General features: G+C 37.5%; 2 protein-coding genes and 1 long non-coding RNA gene across 3 annotated transcripts; 1 reads left to right on the top strand and 2 right to left on the bottom strand.

The window, feature by feature from the left end:
* The first annotated feature begins 1,050 nt into the window (after window positions 1–1,050).
* Window positions 1,051–2,315, top strand: LOC113675000 (melanocyte-stimulating hormone receptor-like). Its single transcript, XM_027191507.2, has one exon. The coding sequence runs from the start codon at window positions 1,051–1,053 to the stop codon at window positions 1,966–1,968; it is 918 nt and encodes a 305-aa protein (XP_027047308.2). The 3' UTR covers window positions 1,969–2,315.
* A 2,831-nt stretch (window positions 2,316–5,146) lies between these two features.
* Window positions 5,147–7,275, bottom strand: LOC113675001 (melanocyte-stimulating hormone receptor). Its single transcript, XM_027191508.2, has one exon. It carries the CDS (start codon window positions 6,999–7,001, stop codon window positions 5,970–5,972), a length of 1,032 nt encoding a protein of 343 aa, XP_027047309.2. The 5' UTR covers window positions 7,002–7,275; the 3' UTR covers window positions 5,147–5,969.
* A 1,970-nt stretch (window positions 7,276–9,245) lies between these two features.
* Window positions 9,246–13,128, bottom strand: LOC149044429 (uncharacterized). Its single transcript, XR_016187846.1, has 2 exons — window positions 13,002–13,128; window positions 9,246–10,996 (listed from the first exon to the last, which is right to left on the bottom strand). It is a non-coding gene; the product is annotated as an uncharacterized LOC149044429 (long non-coding RNA).
* Between the last annotated feature and the right edge of the window lie 1,869 nt (window positions 13,129–14,997).

A 14,997-nucleotide genomic window follows, 5' to 3' on the forward strand; every position in this document is an offset into this window, starting at 1 on the left:
GTGTATTTACTTAATATCTATCAAAGGACCCTCTACAGTGTCGCCTCAATCAGCAAAACTAAACGTATTTGGATTAATTCAGTTCTTCAGCCACAGTTGTCTATCTTTGGCGATGTCTGTTTATTTAGGATAGTTTTTTCTTTTCTTGTTAGATATTATTTGTTGCCAAAGCAATCATTTACTAAACAGTTTTGTTCACTTTTAGGTATCCTGAAATTACGAGTTTCTAGAGAGAAGATGGTTGTTTTATTTATCATATGCTACCTATTGTATTGACTGCTGAAGAAAATAGGATTTTTATTTTAAATAATTGTGTTTATTTTCTGACAAAATTATTTTTAAAAAAATGTCTTTGTTTTATTTCGACTATAAAAATTAATATCCGGTGTAAAATAAGTCTCACTCCTGAACAAAACTCTTATTCAGATGAAATTTCAATGCTCTTAATTGATTTCATTCATAGATGGCTCGACGCTCATAATTTTAAGAGGAATTACAAACAAGACTGATGATTCAAAGCCAGTAAAAAACAGTAGTGGCACATGTAAAAAATTGAGTTTCGTGTCGTAATTGTTTCTCTGAAGTTATGAACAAATGATAAATTAATCATAAGTAAAAAAGCTGCATTATCAAAATAAAGCCCATTTAACAAACAGACGTTAAAATGATAATGATCAACTGAAGATGATTATTAAAATATAGCCCATTTTGGTAGAAAAATCAAAACCAAATCAAGGTGTAAGAATGAAAACCAACGTTACCGCAATAGTCGATACGAACAAAGTTGAGTATTACAGGGAGCCTGTGAGGACTTTGAGCGAAAAACAGTAAACTTACTGAACCGCAAGAAAGGCGAGCGACCGACTCGGGATTAGTGGAAGTTTTGTGTCTCTGATGGGTTGAGGAAGTAATGCGAGCTATAGTCGACCAATCACATAGAAAAATTCAAGCACATTCAATCCTGGAGCAATTTTTTTTCTTGATTGCAAAGTAAAGCGCTCAGGCCATACGTCCATACATGTATCAAGAGGGTCTATATGTTTACTAGCAATGCACTTCAATATTTCCGACATGAATCTTTCTGGTGAAGACTTCAATTTCAAATTCCACGCCCAAGCTGTAAACGAGTTGAGGCACACCCTAGCAATAGGCGTGATTAACATAATTCTCAGCGCCACAGCCCTGTTCGGAAACGCGATGATTCTAGTCACGATTTGGAAGACATCTTCTCTGCATTCAGCTTCGTATATGTTGCTTTCAAGTCTCGCTGCTTCAGACCTTGCTGTTGGTTTGGTTGTACAACCTCCTTTCGCTATATTTTTGCTTTTGAGAACAACGAATCGTGGATTTCATCGTAATGTGGCTTTCTTTTTAACCTTGGTGTCTTTGATGAACATCACAGCAATCGCAGTGGATCGTTTGCTTGCTCTTCAGCTCCATTTGAGGTATAAGGCAATAGTGACAACATTCCGCGTCAAATCAGTTCTGATTTTTATTTGGGTGTTCGCTGCTGTTAGTGCTGTGCCTCTTGCAAGGATAAGACAGTTTATTTACTACATGTACCTTCCTCCTGCGATTTATACATGTCTTCTCGTTCTTAACTTTATTGTATATTGTAAAATCTATCTCATCGTTCGACATCATCGAAGACAGATTCAAATCCAGCATCATCTCCATCAACAACAGCGTCAGGCTGATGATAGAAATCTTATTACTGGGGGACGGCTCAAGAGATCTGCAGTGAACACATTCCTTGTGTACATTCTTCTTCTGGTTTGTTATCTTCCTTTTTCAGTTCAGTTAGGAATTCTATTTCTCAATCTCGATTTACACCAAGGCTCACCTACAGTTTTTAACGTGACACTTACATTGGTTTTTTTCAATTCTACCCTTAACCCTGTATTTTATTGTTGGCGAGATCGCCAGATTCGCACAGCTTTAAAACAACTGTTAAGCGGCTTAAACTGAAGTAATTTAAAGATAACAGAAATTAAGTGCCTTTCTTTCATCCAGATGTTGGCACTGGAAAAGTTTATTCCATAGTCTTTCACGCTTTCCCCCTGTCTCAAGACAATTTTCTGACCCAAATGATGCCCTTTATCATGACTAAGTAACCATGGTCAGTAGTAAATCCCTCTAATTAAAACCGCTATGTGCTGAGTGTTATGAACACATGCCAGAGTCGTCTTGTATGGACACATTAATAAAAAAAAAAAAGACTCTAATAATTGCAGTGCTTGGGTCAAAATTAGTACTAGTGTGTTTAGTCAAAGAAGTGAAAGAAAATTAGAAATAAAAATATATATATACATGCCAACTGATGTCATCAAAATAGATGTAGATTTTTTTTCACGATACAATTTGGCTAAACGTGTTTATAAACAAAGACTTTTGTCGTGTTTATGGCAGAATCAACAAGGAATATTTTTTAGTCAAAATCATTTTGAGGGTGGATCATCTTCATGGCAGAAACCCTTCATCTGGATGCTTCACTTTGCTTTTTCATTCAAATATCTTTCACTACTCATATTGTTTATCATGCTGTCAGAAATCAAAAGCAAGAATGTCTATTCAAAGGTAGTAAAAAACAAAAGAGGCGCTTGTAGAGTATTGTGTTTGGCCTAGTAATAGCTCTGCCGGAGTCAAAACCAAATAACAAGTAAGTGAAGGTATATTACTGTAGAAAGCTCATTTTGACAATAAAAATCAAACTCAAAGAGAAGAAGTAAAATTAAAACCAGCGTTATCGCAACGGTCAATCAGCACAAAGGTAAATAAGACAGAGAAATGACGAGATCTTGAATGAGGAAACCACACTGAGATGCGGAAAAAGCACAAAACTAACTCGGGATTCGTTTTTGATTATGCCTCTGATTGGTTAAGGAAGTCATGTGCGTTTTATCAACCAAGCACAAAAAATGAAGCAAAATCAATTTAATCTTGTTTTTTAACGGCAAAGTAAAGCACTCAAGCCATACACGCGTTTAGAGAACATATTCTTTTAGTGTAATTCGATCTATTTCTGACATGAACCTCTCTGGTGAAGACTTCAATTTCAAATTCTACATCCAGGCTGTACACGAGCTAAATCACATCGTAGCCATCTGCGTGATAAACGTACTTCTCAGTGCCACAGCCCTGTTCGGAAACGCAGTGATTTTGATCACAATTTGGAAGACATCTTCTTTGCATTCAGCTTCGTATATGTTACTGTCAAGTCTCGCAGTATCAGACCTTTTTGTTGGTTTGGTTGTACAGCCTCTTTTCGCATTGTTTTTGTTATTTAACAATTTCGATCCTGTTCCACTTCACATTTCAGCCGTCTTTTTAACTTTGGTGTCTTTAATGAACGTTACTGCAATTGCAATAGACCGCTTCCTTGCTCTCAGACTCCATTTAAGGTATAACGCATTAGTGACAACATCACGCGTCAAGTTTATTCTGATTTGTATCTGGCTATTCTCTGCTGTTGTTTCAATCCCTTACCTTGGGTTAAAGTATTTCCGTCCTCTCTTGCTTCTTCAACCCGCGATATTTTTGTGCCTTCTTGTTGGTAACTTTATTGCATATTCTAAAATTTATTTCATCGTTCGACGCCATCAAAGCCAGATTCAACTTCAGCGCCATCCTCACCAACGACAACAAGAAAATAATGGAAATCTTTTCAGTGTCGTAAGACTCAAGAAATCTGCTGCGAACTCATTCCTTGTATATACACTCCTTCTGTTTTGTTATTTTCCTTACACAGTCTATGTAGGATTGCGTCGTGACACCCACGGAAACTCACCAACAACTTTTAACACGATGGTCACATTGGTTTTTTTTAATTCTTCCCTTAACCCTATATTGTACTGTTGGCGAGATAGACAGATTCGCACAGCTTTGAAGCAACTGTATTTCAAAGTTAATTCCTCTTTATTTTCATAATAATTGGGAGGTTGAAATAATCCTCTCATCCTCGTATTTGCAAAGAACCATATTATCTAGTGGTGCACTTAACTAAGATGAAATTTCAGTGTACAGTCTTCTTATTTAAAAAAAAAACAGTACGCGCAGAGAATGTTTCAGCGTATTATCCTTCGGACCCTCAAAGAATGGAGAACACAAACCCAGTAGATTTTATGGTCTGTAGCAAATAGAATTTGCATTTCTGTTTGTCGTCAAGTAACTGCGAAATTATTTTATACTGTTTTTCTTTCAATTGAACTACTGTCGTATGTCATGTTTCTATTCAGTTACGTTCTCGTTTTTGCGTGACATTGCGTAAGAATTACATAACGCCAGCAGTGTTTTATTTCTTGCCAGTATAAAGCGTTGTTTTCCTTACACATTTTTCATGGCTGGTAAACTAACTGAGTCATTTTGTTAGCTTTTGCTTGCGCCGTGTCACCTTTGTTTAAGAGTTTTACTACCAGACCTTGTTACGCCACAAATTGTAAGTTCGTTTCTACTTCATGTAGCTTTGTCGTTATCCTTGTTGTTATTATATCTGTACTTAGATATTTGTATTATTTATTCATTTTCAGTCGAATCACATTTACACATCAACACATCCTTACATCTAAATATTTGTTTATCTGGGAGTAAGATTATTAAACGTGCCTTCATGTTGTGGCGAAAAACATCTGGAATTTAGCTACATGGTCCTTTGTCCAAAAGGTGTTGGAGACATATACACGAGGAAGTGGTGCAAGGATGTTTCATATAAAATGTTAATCACAATCTACTTTTATTACGAGTTACTACTGGTCACGTGATTTCTATATTTCATCTAGTATCAACCAATACTTTACCGGCTAAGCCCCACGCGCACTTGGTCTCGTTTAGAAACCAGGGTTTCATCCGGTACCAAAATATTTATATTCTTTTAAATTTTTACATTCTTTACAATTTTCAATTTCAATCCGTTATTTTCCCGTTATTTTGCTCAGAATAGCGAGTGCAGCTGATTTACTAAACCAAAACGTATGGACCGCAATCAGCTGTTCACCTAACTAAAAATTAGCATCAAAAGTTAATTTAAATGCCAGAAAGGACATCGGTGCAATTAATGTTTGACACTACAGCGAGGAAACTCAGTTTTGTCACTTTTTGAGTGTCACAGAGATGGGTGGTTTTCTTGGATATTTACAATCGGCAATATGTGAAGTGTCAATGTTTTCTCTGTATATTAAGAAATGCTTGACCTCATAACGCTTTGTAAAGCGATTGAAAACAAGTTAAAGACAGTTCATCGGTTGGAAGTGGTAGACAAAGAACCAATAAAATTTGAAAAAATGGAAGATACACCGCTACCAGCGACATACGAAATGCATAACAACACTTAATATGAAATATTTTTTAACGCTGTTTGCATTTTTCTTTCGATAATATTATCATTTTTATTTTGAACGCAATTCGCACAAACGATCATTTTCAAAGAGAACTATTCAAGAACTGCTGATGGCCGACTTCATTCCGTGAGTTTGTTTGAACATCTTTCACAAAAGACGACAAACATCTGCTCGATCATAAGCTAGTACAGTCTGACACTTACTGAGCACAAACAAATTCGAGACTAGAAACCGGCTCATAGGACCCAGCGACTTTACTATCACGCACTTTCCTTCACGGTAAAAGAAAGACATAGTTAGATACTTCCAACAACTCTCCTTCACTAATCTTTGAAATTTTATTGCATGCGTTAAATTTGCTCAGAATGTTAATGAGACAAGATAGTAAAATGCATGACAATTTTTTCGCCGATTATGAAATGCATTCTTAATAAAATGTGGTACAATGAAACAATATTAAAATGTGGTTGGTGATTCGATTCCGTGTTGAACAGTTGGTTATTATTCATATGGAAACATTAAGTATTATTACAGGAATTACTTCCTCTGAAACGACTCATGCGAAGCGCGTTCTCTTAAAAACCTTGACTTTCGAGGCCATCTTTAACAGCATTGAGACAAGTGTATCTCTCGGGGCTAACTCCATGGACAGCAAAGTATTTGTCTTATCGACTGCTTCACTGCTTGTCTTACTTCACTGATCCTCCAGCAGTAAAGAAATGGGTTCAACGTTGAGTTAAAGCAAACTAAAGTTCCTGCGATTCCGCTTATGGCGATTAAGTGTGATGAATATGTTTTACTCTTAGTAATAACAATTATCACTGTACCATATGGCAAACAACAAACCACTAATGCCAACTGCACCCACAGTGCGCTATGCACTGCCTTTCTGTATCGCGCAATGTTCAATACATTTGGTTGGCTTGGCTGTTGCTGAACATGATCCTGCACTTGAGCGTGATGTTGATTGAGAGTGCAGAAAATATATGTGTACGAAGCAACAGAAACAACCAGGCAAGACGGTAAGCCTATTAAGCTATACCAAATGGTTATACGGTAATCAAAAATAAGGCACAAAGTAGCGGCAAGACATAGAATCCACATGTAAGCTACAGTGATAAATGTGCGTCTTAAATTTACAGTTTGCCTGTATCTCAGCCCCAAAATAAGGGCCAGAACTCTGTCCACGCTGATGGTCGTCATCGTGCACAAAGACATTGAACATAATAGATTGACTGTGAAGAAACCCGCGTCTCTGGCGTATCGACAAAGACTCCAGTGTTCGTGAACTAAGGACAGCAAATAGATAGCCCAGAGAGGCTGGCTAACAAGACCAACCAACAGATCAGTTGTTGCCAGACAACGGTACAAGAGTTTGGAAGGTGGATGAAGGGAAGATTCCTTGTGAAGCGCAACAAGGATGAGAGAATTCCCAAGAAATGCTGTAATAGAGAGGAGGATACTGACTGCGGCTAAAAAAGAAATCAATTGCAGTTGAAGTTTACCAACCAGGGAGGGAGAGCATAGCAGTTCTATAAATGTCTGAGTTCCATCTCCCGTTAGATTGGTTGTCACCATTATTCTGGGGGTTATAAGAAAGAGATTTCGTCCAAACAGCACCCAGCGCAGCCACCAGGGTTTAAACCTAACTTTCTTATTAATAATCATACAAAAAAAATTAACTTGTTTTCAAACGTTTGTCGCCCAGTCATTGCACTGTCATCGAACTGTCATCATAGTTAGGTCACGAACAAAAAGAACGGGTATTTTCTTCCTAACTGGCCTTGACAGTCAAACTCTTAGATATTTGTGATCAGTATCCTCCTCTTTCATTATGCAAAAAATGCTGAAAACTCTCTTCACGACACTAAGACCATAATTTTTGGATGAGTAGGCGTAGATGATTACGTATTCACTTTATTACCGTACTTTCGAGATGTCTAGGGTCGATATTAAGTCTGGTAAACTGTCAATCGGTCTGGAAACGTATTGAAAACAGTTTTCGAATAAACACAGCTTTTCAAATTTAACCTATGGTCAGACATACTTAGTGATTCCCAACAATGTTTTGGTTTTTTATGGATAAACTCTTCTCACTTTTCCCCTTCGCGTTTCGCATTGGACTAGAATTAGACAGGAACAATGGCAGGTGAAATACTATATGATTTCCTAATCAAACTTTTTTCTACCTCTATATTTTTTCTTTTTTGATTCGCTCTTTCCTTAGGGAGGTACCTCTATGGTAAATGTTCTCACCAATAAACTGTTAGTATCGATAAAGAGTAAAACTAAGTGTAGATAGGCAAGTGATCCCAGTAGAATTTTCTTCTTTTATTTTTAGCTTTAGCATGGTAAGATAACTTAACAAATAGAGAAGCCTTGACTGTGCTCTGTTCTGTTATAAAGCACGCAGGAAGCGGCTAAAGCACGAAAGAAGTGTAGGGAGAAACACTCGACTACGTCTCGTGTTTCTCCCCACTTCTTGAGTGCTCTAGCCGCTTCCTAAGTGCTTTATAACAGAACAGAGCACAGTCAAGGCTTCTCTATTTGTTTTATAATAAAGAATCCGTTAAATTCCCCAAGAATTACTTTCAATTTTCAAAACAAACTTTATTTCCAAAGCGAACAAAAGTGTCGTCAGCATGCTCTATACTCTCATAGAGCATGCTACAATAGGCCAATCAGAATCCCTGTTAGAATGGTTCAAATAGTCTGATTGGCTCTACAAGACAAAAGCTGTCAAAAGTGTCAAACCATCAAAGTTCAAAAACCATTAAAGTTCACAATCTGAGATAGTTTACAAACTAAAATAGTTCGGCAAGTCGAATTTAACGCTTTTGCTTGAAGTTTTTAATACAGAATCCTCAAGTGAAATGTTCAGTGAACTTCAGCCGAATTATGGCTTATAAAAAACGCAAGGTTTTTCACATGACAAGGTAGAAAACAGACTGTTCAAGGCGAGTGTTTTTCAAATGAACGACAGCCGAATTCACCGGAACATGAAGATCGCTCGGAATGACAGCGTCGCAAAACTCGGCTGCAGTGACTGAAGTGACTTTCCACTCAACGCATCGGAAAGGATATCAGAGCGAGTTCTTATTTTTTACTCGAAGGGCGGCCGATGCAGTTTCTGAGGCTTGCTTTACTCTGATGACCGGAGATCGTCATGATAAGCGAGCCGCGATGGACTTCAGCATGATTATATTTGCTCAGACACCGTCATGATTAGTATGAATTTTAACAGTTATGTCAGTTTGGTTATATTTTTCATTATTTCTGTTTTGTTCTATTTTGTTTTTGAACTCTGAACTTTATATACTATTCGAGTGTTTGCTGTGTTTGATTTTTATTACCGTACTTAAGCTTGCAATCTAACTGAGCGTGAAAATCTTTGAAACTCGGAATGTCTATTTTGTTTTTCCTTTAAGGATTTTCATATCTGCTCACGTTTTAATAACGTAAATTACGGCGCCTGGTATGTTTACAAACCTTTGTTTGGTTCTTCCGTTGCTACTTGCCGGCTCGCTTGTTCCGAAATTTCACTTTCAATTATCGGAAAAAAGCTAAAAAGAAGTCCCGGAAAAGGTCGAACATAGAATAATTTGGCAGATGGCGTGACAGCTTTAGCTCAGTTCTATGCTCTATACTCTCATAGAGCACGCCCTTTCAACCAATGACAGCGCGCGTTATATCCGAACTTTATTATAAAATGTCTTAGAGTGAAACAAACTCCTTTGTTTACTGAAGGCAGATGGATGTATTCTTCTGCTCGATTCCTTCGTGGGTTTTTCGCACGTGTTACTACCGGTTTAAAAAGAAAATTTGCATGTAGTCTATGTTCTTCTACTTATTCTACAGTACACAAGCCGGATCGAGGTAGCTTCAGGCAAACAGTACTCCACATCAATGATCGAGTGTAGTCTTAAGTGCTAGCAAATTTATTTCGATTATTTATTATAACATAAAATCTCGCGTTTGTTTCTCTTACTATCCTTATATGCGTTTAACTACAACGAGTTGTATTTCCAAGCCTTGATTGGTAACAGATCGAGAAGACTTTTCCCCATCAGTTCATTTCGTCGACATATTAGCGCTGAAATGTGTCCCTGAAATTTTACTTCCGTAATCTTGCCATCATGATGAGCGTTCGTCGATAAAGTAATTTCACACATAGACAAGGATCTCGCTCTTATACGGCGTTGTGACTTTCGACGTTCATTAGCATCGCTAGATAACTTTTTATTCGCTCTAACAAGTTTTGGGGGTTTTTGAATGAATTTTCATTGACTGTTACTAGATGCACATGCTTCTGCTTCCACCGACTGATGGCTCTAAATTGCATTTCTTGAGTCTTAACATTCTCTCTATTTCGTCGCAGCGGAAGTTTTGTCGTCATCATTTTGCTATGCGACTTGTGCCCCTTGTTCCCTTCGTTCGGTGACTTGGTCTATTTTTCTCTGTTCTTATCTACTTGATGCTGTACTTTCAATTTTCTCCGTGACAGTAAGTGTGACTAGTTAATTGTTGTGCGTCACCTAGGTTGTGACTGTTTCTTTTTAAGATGGAGCTGAATTTCTTCTCTCCATCTTTACACCTGTTGATACTGATACACTACACCATGAATACCTATGTCGATGTGTCTCGACCGCCAAAGCCTTTGACTGTCTCAGACGTGTGGCTCTTTGGCTACCCATACGCTCTCCAACATCTAAACACGCTATAAAATCAAATTTCCGCCTCGCACGAAGCTCCTTGCGCACTACTGGCTCAGCAGTGTGAGGTATTCCGAATCTTAAAATTCTTATTGCAGCTTTCCTGCATTGGCGGTTTCTATAGAAATAGATCGCTGGATTTACGAGAGAGTTTAACTGAAGGAAAGTTTCCGCCACTCGAAGCACCGAACTCGAACTCCAAAAAGGCAGAAATCTCGCTAGAATATAGAACACAACCACTACACCAGTGGAAATCAAAACGGCCATTGTCAGTAGAAACACAGTAAAAGCAATTCTTCTTTCGTTACAGGCTTTGATTAGAGAATTCACTCGTCTGATTGTGATTTTCCTCCGTTTCCGTGTTTCGATACAGACCATACTATAGAAATATACTATCAATGTCATCCCAAGAAACCAGACAAAAGAGGAGATAACGTCAACAGCTAAGTGAAAGTCAAAAAGAGAACTAGTGGCTACCGGTATAGCTATAATTATAAGATATAATAAAGTTGTCATAACGGGTGCTATCCGAGCGATAATTGCATATCTTTTTACGCGTCCTTTTGCAAGTAGAACTTGGGACTTTGTACATTTTACAATCGCTACATACCTCTCCCATGCTATTAATATCAAGTGGAAAAATGAGACACCTGAAGCAGAGTATGTAGTAAATGATATTTTCTGGTGCGTTTCCTTGGAGAAACAGTGCATCCAGAGAGATAGCAAGGGGAATAGAGAGAGAGCCCACGGAAAGATCAGCCATGGCCAGACTTGCGATCAGAATATTGGAACCTTTCTGTAACTCTTTCACTTTCTTTACTGCAACGATCACTAGCATGTTCAAAAATATGATCAGCGGGCAAACAGTGGCCGTGACAGCGATTCCAATCTGACGGTAAATAACGTGCTTTGAGTCCCAGGTGAACTGTGGCGTGGCTGGGCAAGAGAACCCTGAACAGGAAAAATTACCATACGAATGTACCAAGTAAGTTGCATTCATGTTGATGAATATCGAATGCTTGTGGTTGTGTACCATTAAGAGTGCCTTGGAGGATCCGTAAATGGTAGTGATACAGTTTCCTCTTGAAAAAAATTTAATTCCAAGACAAAAACCACAGCTTTTAAGGTGAATAATTCTCATGAAAATACTGGAAATGTTTTTAGATACAAAAGATCGTGGTCTCATGCATGACAAAATCTAGATCTATCCTCGCTGTAAGAAAATGTGTCGTGCTACTGGCGAAATATCGGAGAGTTTACCTCGAGATAAACTTCAGTAATCGAAGATGCAAAAAGGTTCTTGAACATGTGACATATGTATTGCCTTCTCGATTGTTCTGCGAACGCTCTGAGACGGTTCAATTACGGAACTTCCCTAAGGTAAATAGTTTTGACAAAAATTGGCAAAAATAAAAACCCAAAAACCTCCAATAATTGACCTTCCGTCGAGGAATAGATGCAGAATCAGTCATAAAACGTGAGAAGTAAACTGCATGTTTCTAAACAGCACGTTTACATCCTAACTGGCGCAGCTCGCGAAGAGAGCATTTAAAAAAAAATTATCTTTTAGCTCAATGAAACTAAATACTTATCTATTATCTCAGTGTAAATTGGAATATTAGAATCTCTGTCGCAAAAAGGTACTGGTGGGAGTAGAAGTAGAAGTAGTAGTTTCTCGAAAACAGAATGCACAAAACGTGACGAGCGAACATCTGCCATTTAGACATTTCTCACAACAACCTTTGAAATTACTGTTTGAAAAATATTCCCACCTCCTCAAGGTCCCTCACTTAAGCCATTTTGTTTTGGTTTTTTTTTTTTGGTTTAAAAACCGAATTCTCTTAATTGAAACACTCCTATATATACCTATTGACCCGTAAGCTCTTCACGTTTTTGGCTCTCGGACCAAAACCTTGTGTGGCAGAAAATTGAAAAATAGAGAGAGGAAAAGGCAGCTGTCAACTCGTTTTATCTTTTTGCTTCCGGCTGTCTTTTTTTATCTTAATGAGTTCAAATTCTCTAAATTCAAAATCAGTTTCTAATCACTTGCTATTTTTCTCCATCTTAATTGAGTCAAAACATTCCCTCGTCTTCGACATAATCATTAAAAGGAATTTGCTTCTCTACAGAAAAAACAGGGAAATCTTCGACTCGTAAGTCAATGAAATCCTCCCAAACTCTCTCGCAAAAATCTAATTGTTAAACTGTGCAGCTCAGAGTAGCTGCTAATGAGTTGAACAAAAAACAAAGAGAAGAAAAAAGCAGACCTTCGCTGCCATTGTCTGTCTTCTTATTTGTCTGTCTTCTACTCAAGAAGTAAATTAAACAATTTGAAAACTGCTACAGAGCAATTAGGGACCTCAGGAAACGGCGACGGAAACAAGGAGGTGGCAAAAACAAAAAGTTGGAAGGGTTGAACAATAGCTCTGCACGTGAATTGCAAAACTTTGTATTTTTCCAAGCCGTCCCCTGAAAAACAAACCCTCTTTCTTTTCGTAACGGCCTCCTGCCAAAAGTGATTTTGTAGAAAGACGCTTCAAACTGCCCATAAGGATGAAAAAAATGACTCAAATGCGTAGATTAACCTTTCATTCAACTTTATTGAGATATTCAGACCGAGATGTAGTGATGATATGCAACTTTCAGAGCTTTCTTCTCGATCCTCTTTTACTTTGTTCGTCCTGTGTCAACAATGATCAACCACGAACACAGAGTGTGGGCTGCCTGTGCTTGTGCGATGTTGCGCACGTTTGGCTGGCCCCTTCACAACATCTCACAAGACTAAATTAGTAATGAGAATTTGGTGCTAGATCAAGATAACAACTTCTACTTGATAAGTTTGAATATTCTGATTACCTATTTGCTGGATAATGTAAGGATATTATAGGGAGAAGTTTCATTTTGATCACTTCTAGGAGTTCAAAGGTTAGGGTAATGTTACTTATTGTTGTAATACCTGATCAGAACTTCTTAGCAGCAAGTAACAATTCAAACCGATTTGTTTTGTTGCAACTGCAGTAGTCCTACAATGATTGGAAGAGAGACCACCACATGTTATAACTGTGTCGCACTTCTTATCTAAAGCATCAGCCAAGACAAACTCCAATTTACGAACCTATAACATAACAAAAGCAATTAATTAAGTTACTTACGATCAATTCATCCTTAATTTTAATAATCAACCTCTTTAGCAACACATACACCTACAAAAGCCAATATAATGTAGTTTGGTCACTTGAGCAAACTGTCAAAGGGAATATGAGAAAGTTTATAAAAATATACAAAATTGATGGAAAGAAAAGCAAAAATAAGGAAAACTTGACACTTTTCAATGTTTTCTGTTCATTTGATTTTGGGCATCTGGTGCAGTGTAAATTTACCAATTTTTTTTTGAGCTCTGCTGTTAAACTTAAGTGTTTTAAAAACACCCTTATTTGCCGAGAATTGTGGCTGTCTTAAACTCAAGTGAGGCAGCTTGATTCTGACTGCCTGAAAGTATGATATTGGGGTTTCATTTTCAGGTCTCGACATTTGTAAATGCCCAAATATTGACCACTACATGTGCATATGTTCGTAACCATTTTTAGAAGTTCAAGCAATATTGTAAAATGGAGATGACCTGAAGGGGGATGACCATTGATAACATCTTAAGAAAATTTTTCACCTCACTTCATCCTAAAAAGTACCAGTAAGTTCAGTGTTACAGTTTGTGACATGACTGCCAAAAACGGCAGCAGGTTGACCGTGCATATGGTTGACAATGGTAATGATCAATGGTGTCTGACAATGATCACATTTACTGTAGTTACTGACTATGGTTCACAGTCAACCATGGTCACACCAAAAACATTCACTACCAAAACTATCTGACCATATAATGTAAAGGCTGATATATTCAAGAAAAGTAAAATTTATTTAAGTAATTTGGCAACTCAGGGTGGGTTTCACCAAAATATGTAACAGCTGCTCACTATGGAATACCATGGAAAAACCATGGACAGTGCGCCAATGGCACTGTAAAAACTCAATATGTCTGAAAGAGAAAATTCTGAGTGAATTCTAATTAGGACACATAATTTTCATTGATTTGATATCGCATCAGAAACCTTCAATTCGTCAAAAAGAAAACTTTTAGAATCGGTTTTTCTTAACTTAACGGAGGAACGTGTCGGAACGTGATGTAACAACTTCAACAGTGTTACACTTTATGAAATTTACACAGATATCCTAAAGTTGTTCTTTTAATTTTCGCACTCTTATATCTATGCACTCATGAGCTTGCAGAAATTTACAGCTCGTTTTACCTTGAAGAACGTAAAATTGAAACATATACGCAGATTGTAGGATTAAAAGGAGACGTTTATGTTCCTTTTTTGACATCTCTTCACGTCGCGTTCCATCACGCATAATTAGTGCAAGAAACTGGTAACAGCCAGGAGCATGTTATGAAGTAGACTTTAATTGTCAGTAACTTTGATTTATACACGAAAATCAGATTAAGTCTGTAAAGCTTTGCTACATTACACTTTACATTAGTGGATCATATTATATACACCAGTGGGGTGGTTCATGAACGATTCCCTGCGATTCTAATAGCCACAACAACTTACTTAAACATTTCGTATGAAAACTCAAAACAGCAAAATAGATACCTCTGGGTACGAAAGATTTATCTAGAGGTTTGAGCTGTTCCCGAACAGTTGTTAAATTTTTGGCTTACAAGTCCTTCTGATAGTGACACTCAATTACTCTATCGATGTGCAGCGCTTCTTAAAAGGCGCCATTGCCTCTTTTGGATCTCAAATTCACCCTGCACGTCAGGATGGCATTGATATTTGGGTTCATGTTGACCAAATATGTATACTTAGAGTGTTGGGTGGGTTCTGCTTACAATATTTTCAAAATAAGTTTCTTAAGAATATTCAATTATTCAAAATAAAGTTTCTTAAGAA

The sequence above is a fragment of the Pocillopora damicornis genome, chromosome 6, assembly GCF_964200805.1.
Source record: "Pocillopora damicornis chromosome 6, jaPocDami1.2, whole genome shotgun sequence".
Classification (NCBI taxonomy): Eukaryota; Metazoa; Cnidaria; class Anthozoa; order Scleractinia; family Pocilloporidae; genus Pocillopora; species Pocillopora damicornis.

Coding starts and splice junctions, on each gene's coding strand:
- LOC113675000 (XM_027191507.2), top strand. CDS start 1,051: ATGCACTTCAATATTTCCGACATGAATCTTTCTGGTGAAGACTTCAAT.
- LOC113675001 (XM_027191508.2), bottom strand. CDS start 7,001: ATGATTATTAATAAGAAAGTTAGGTTTAAACCCTGGTGGCTGCGCTGG.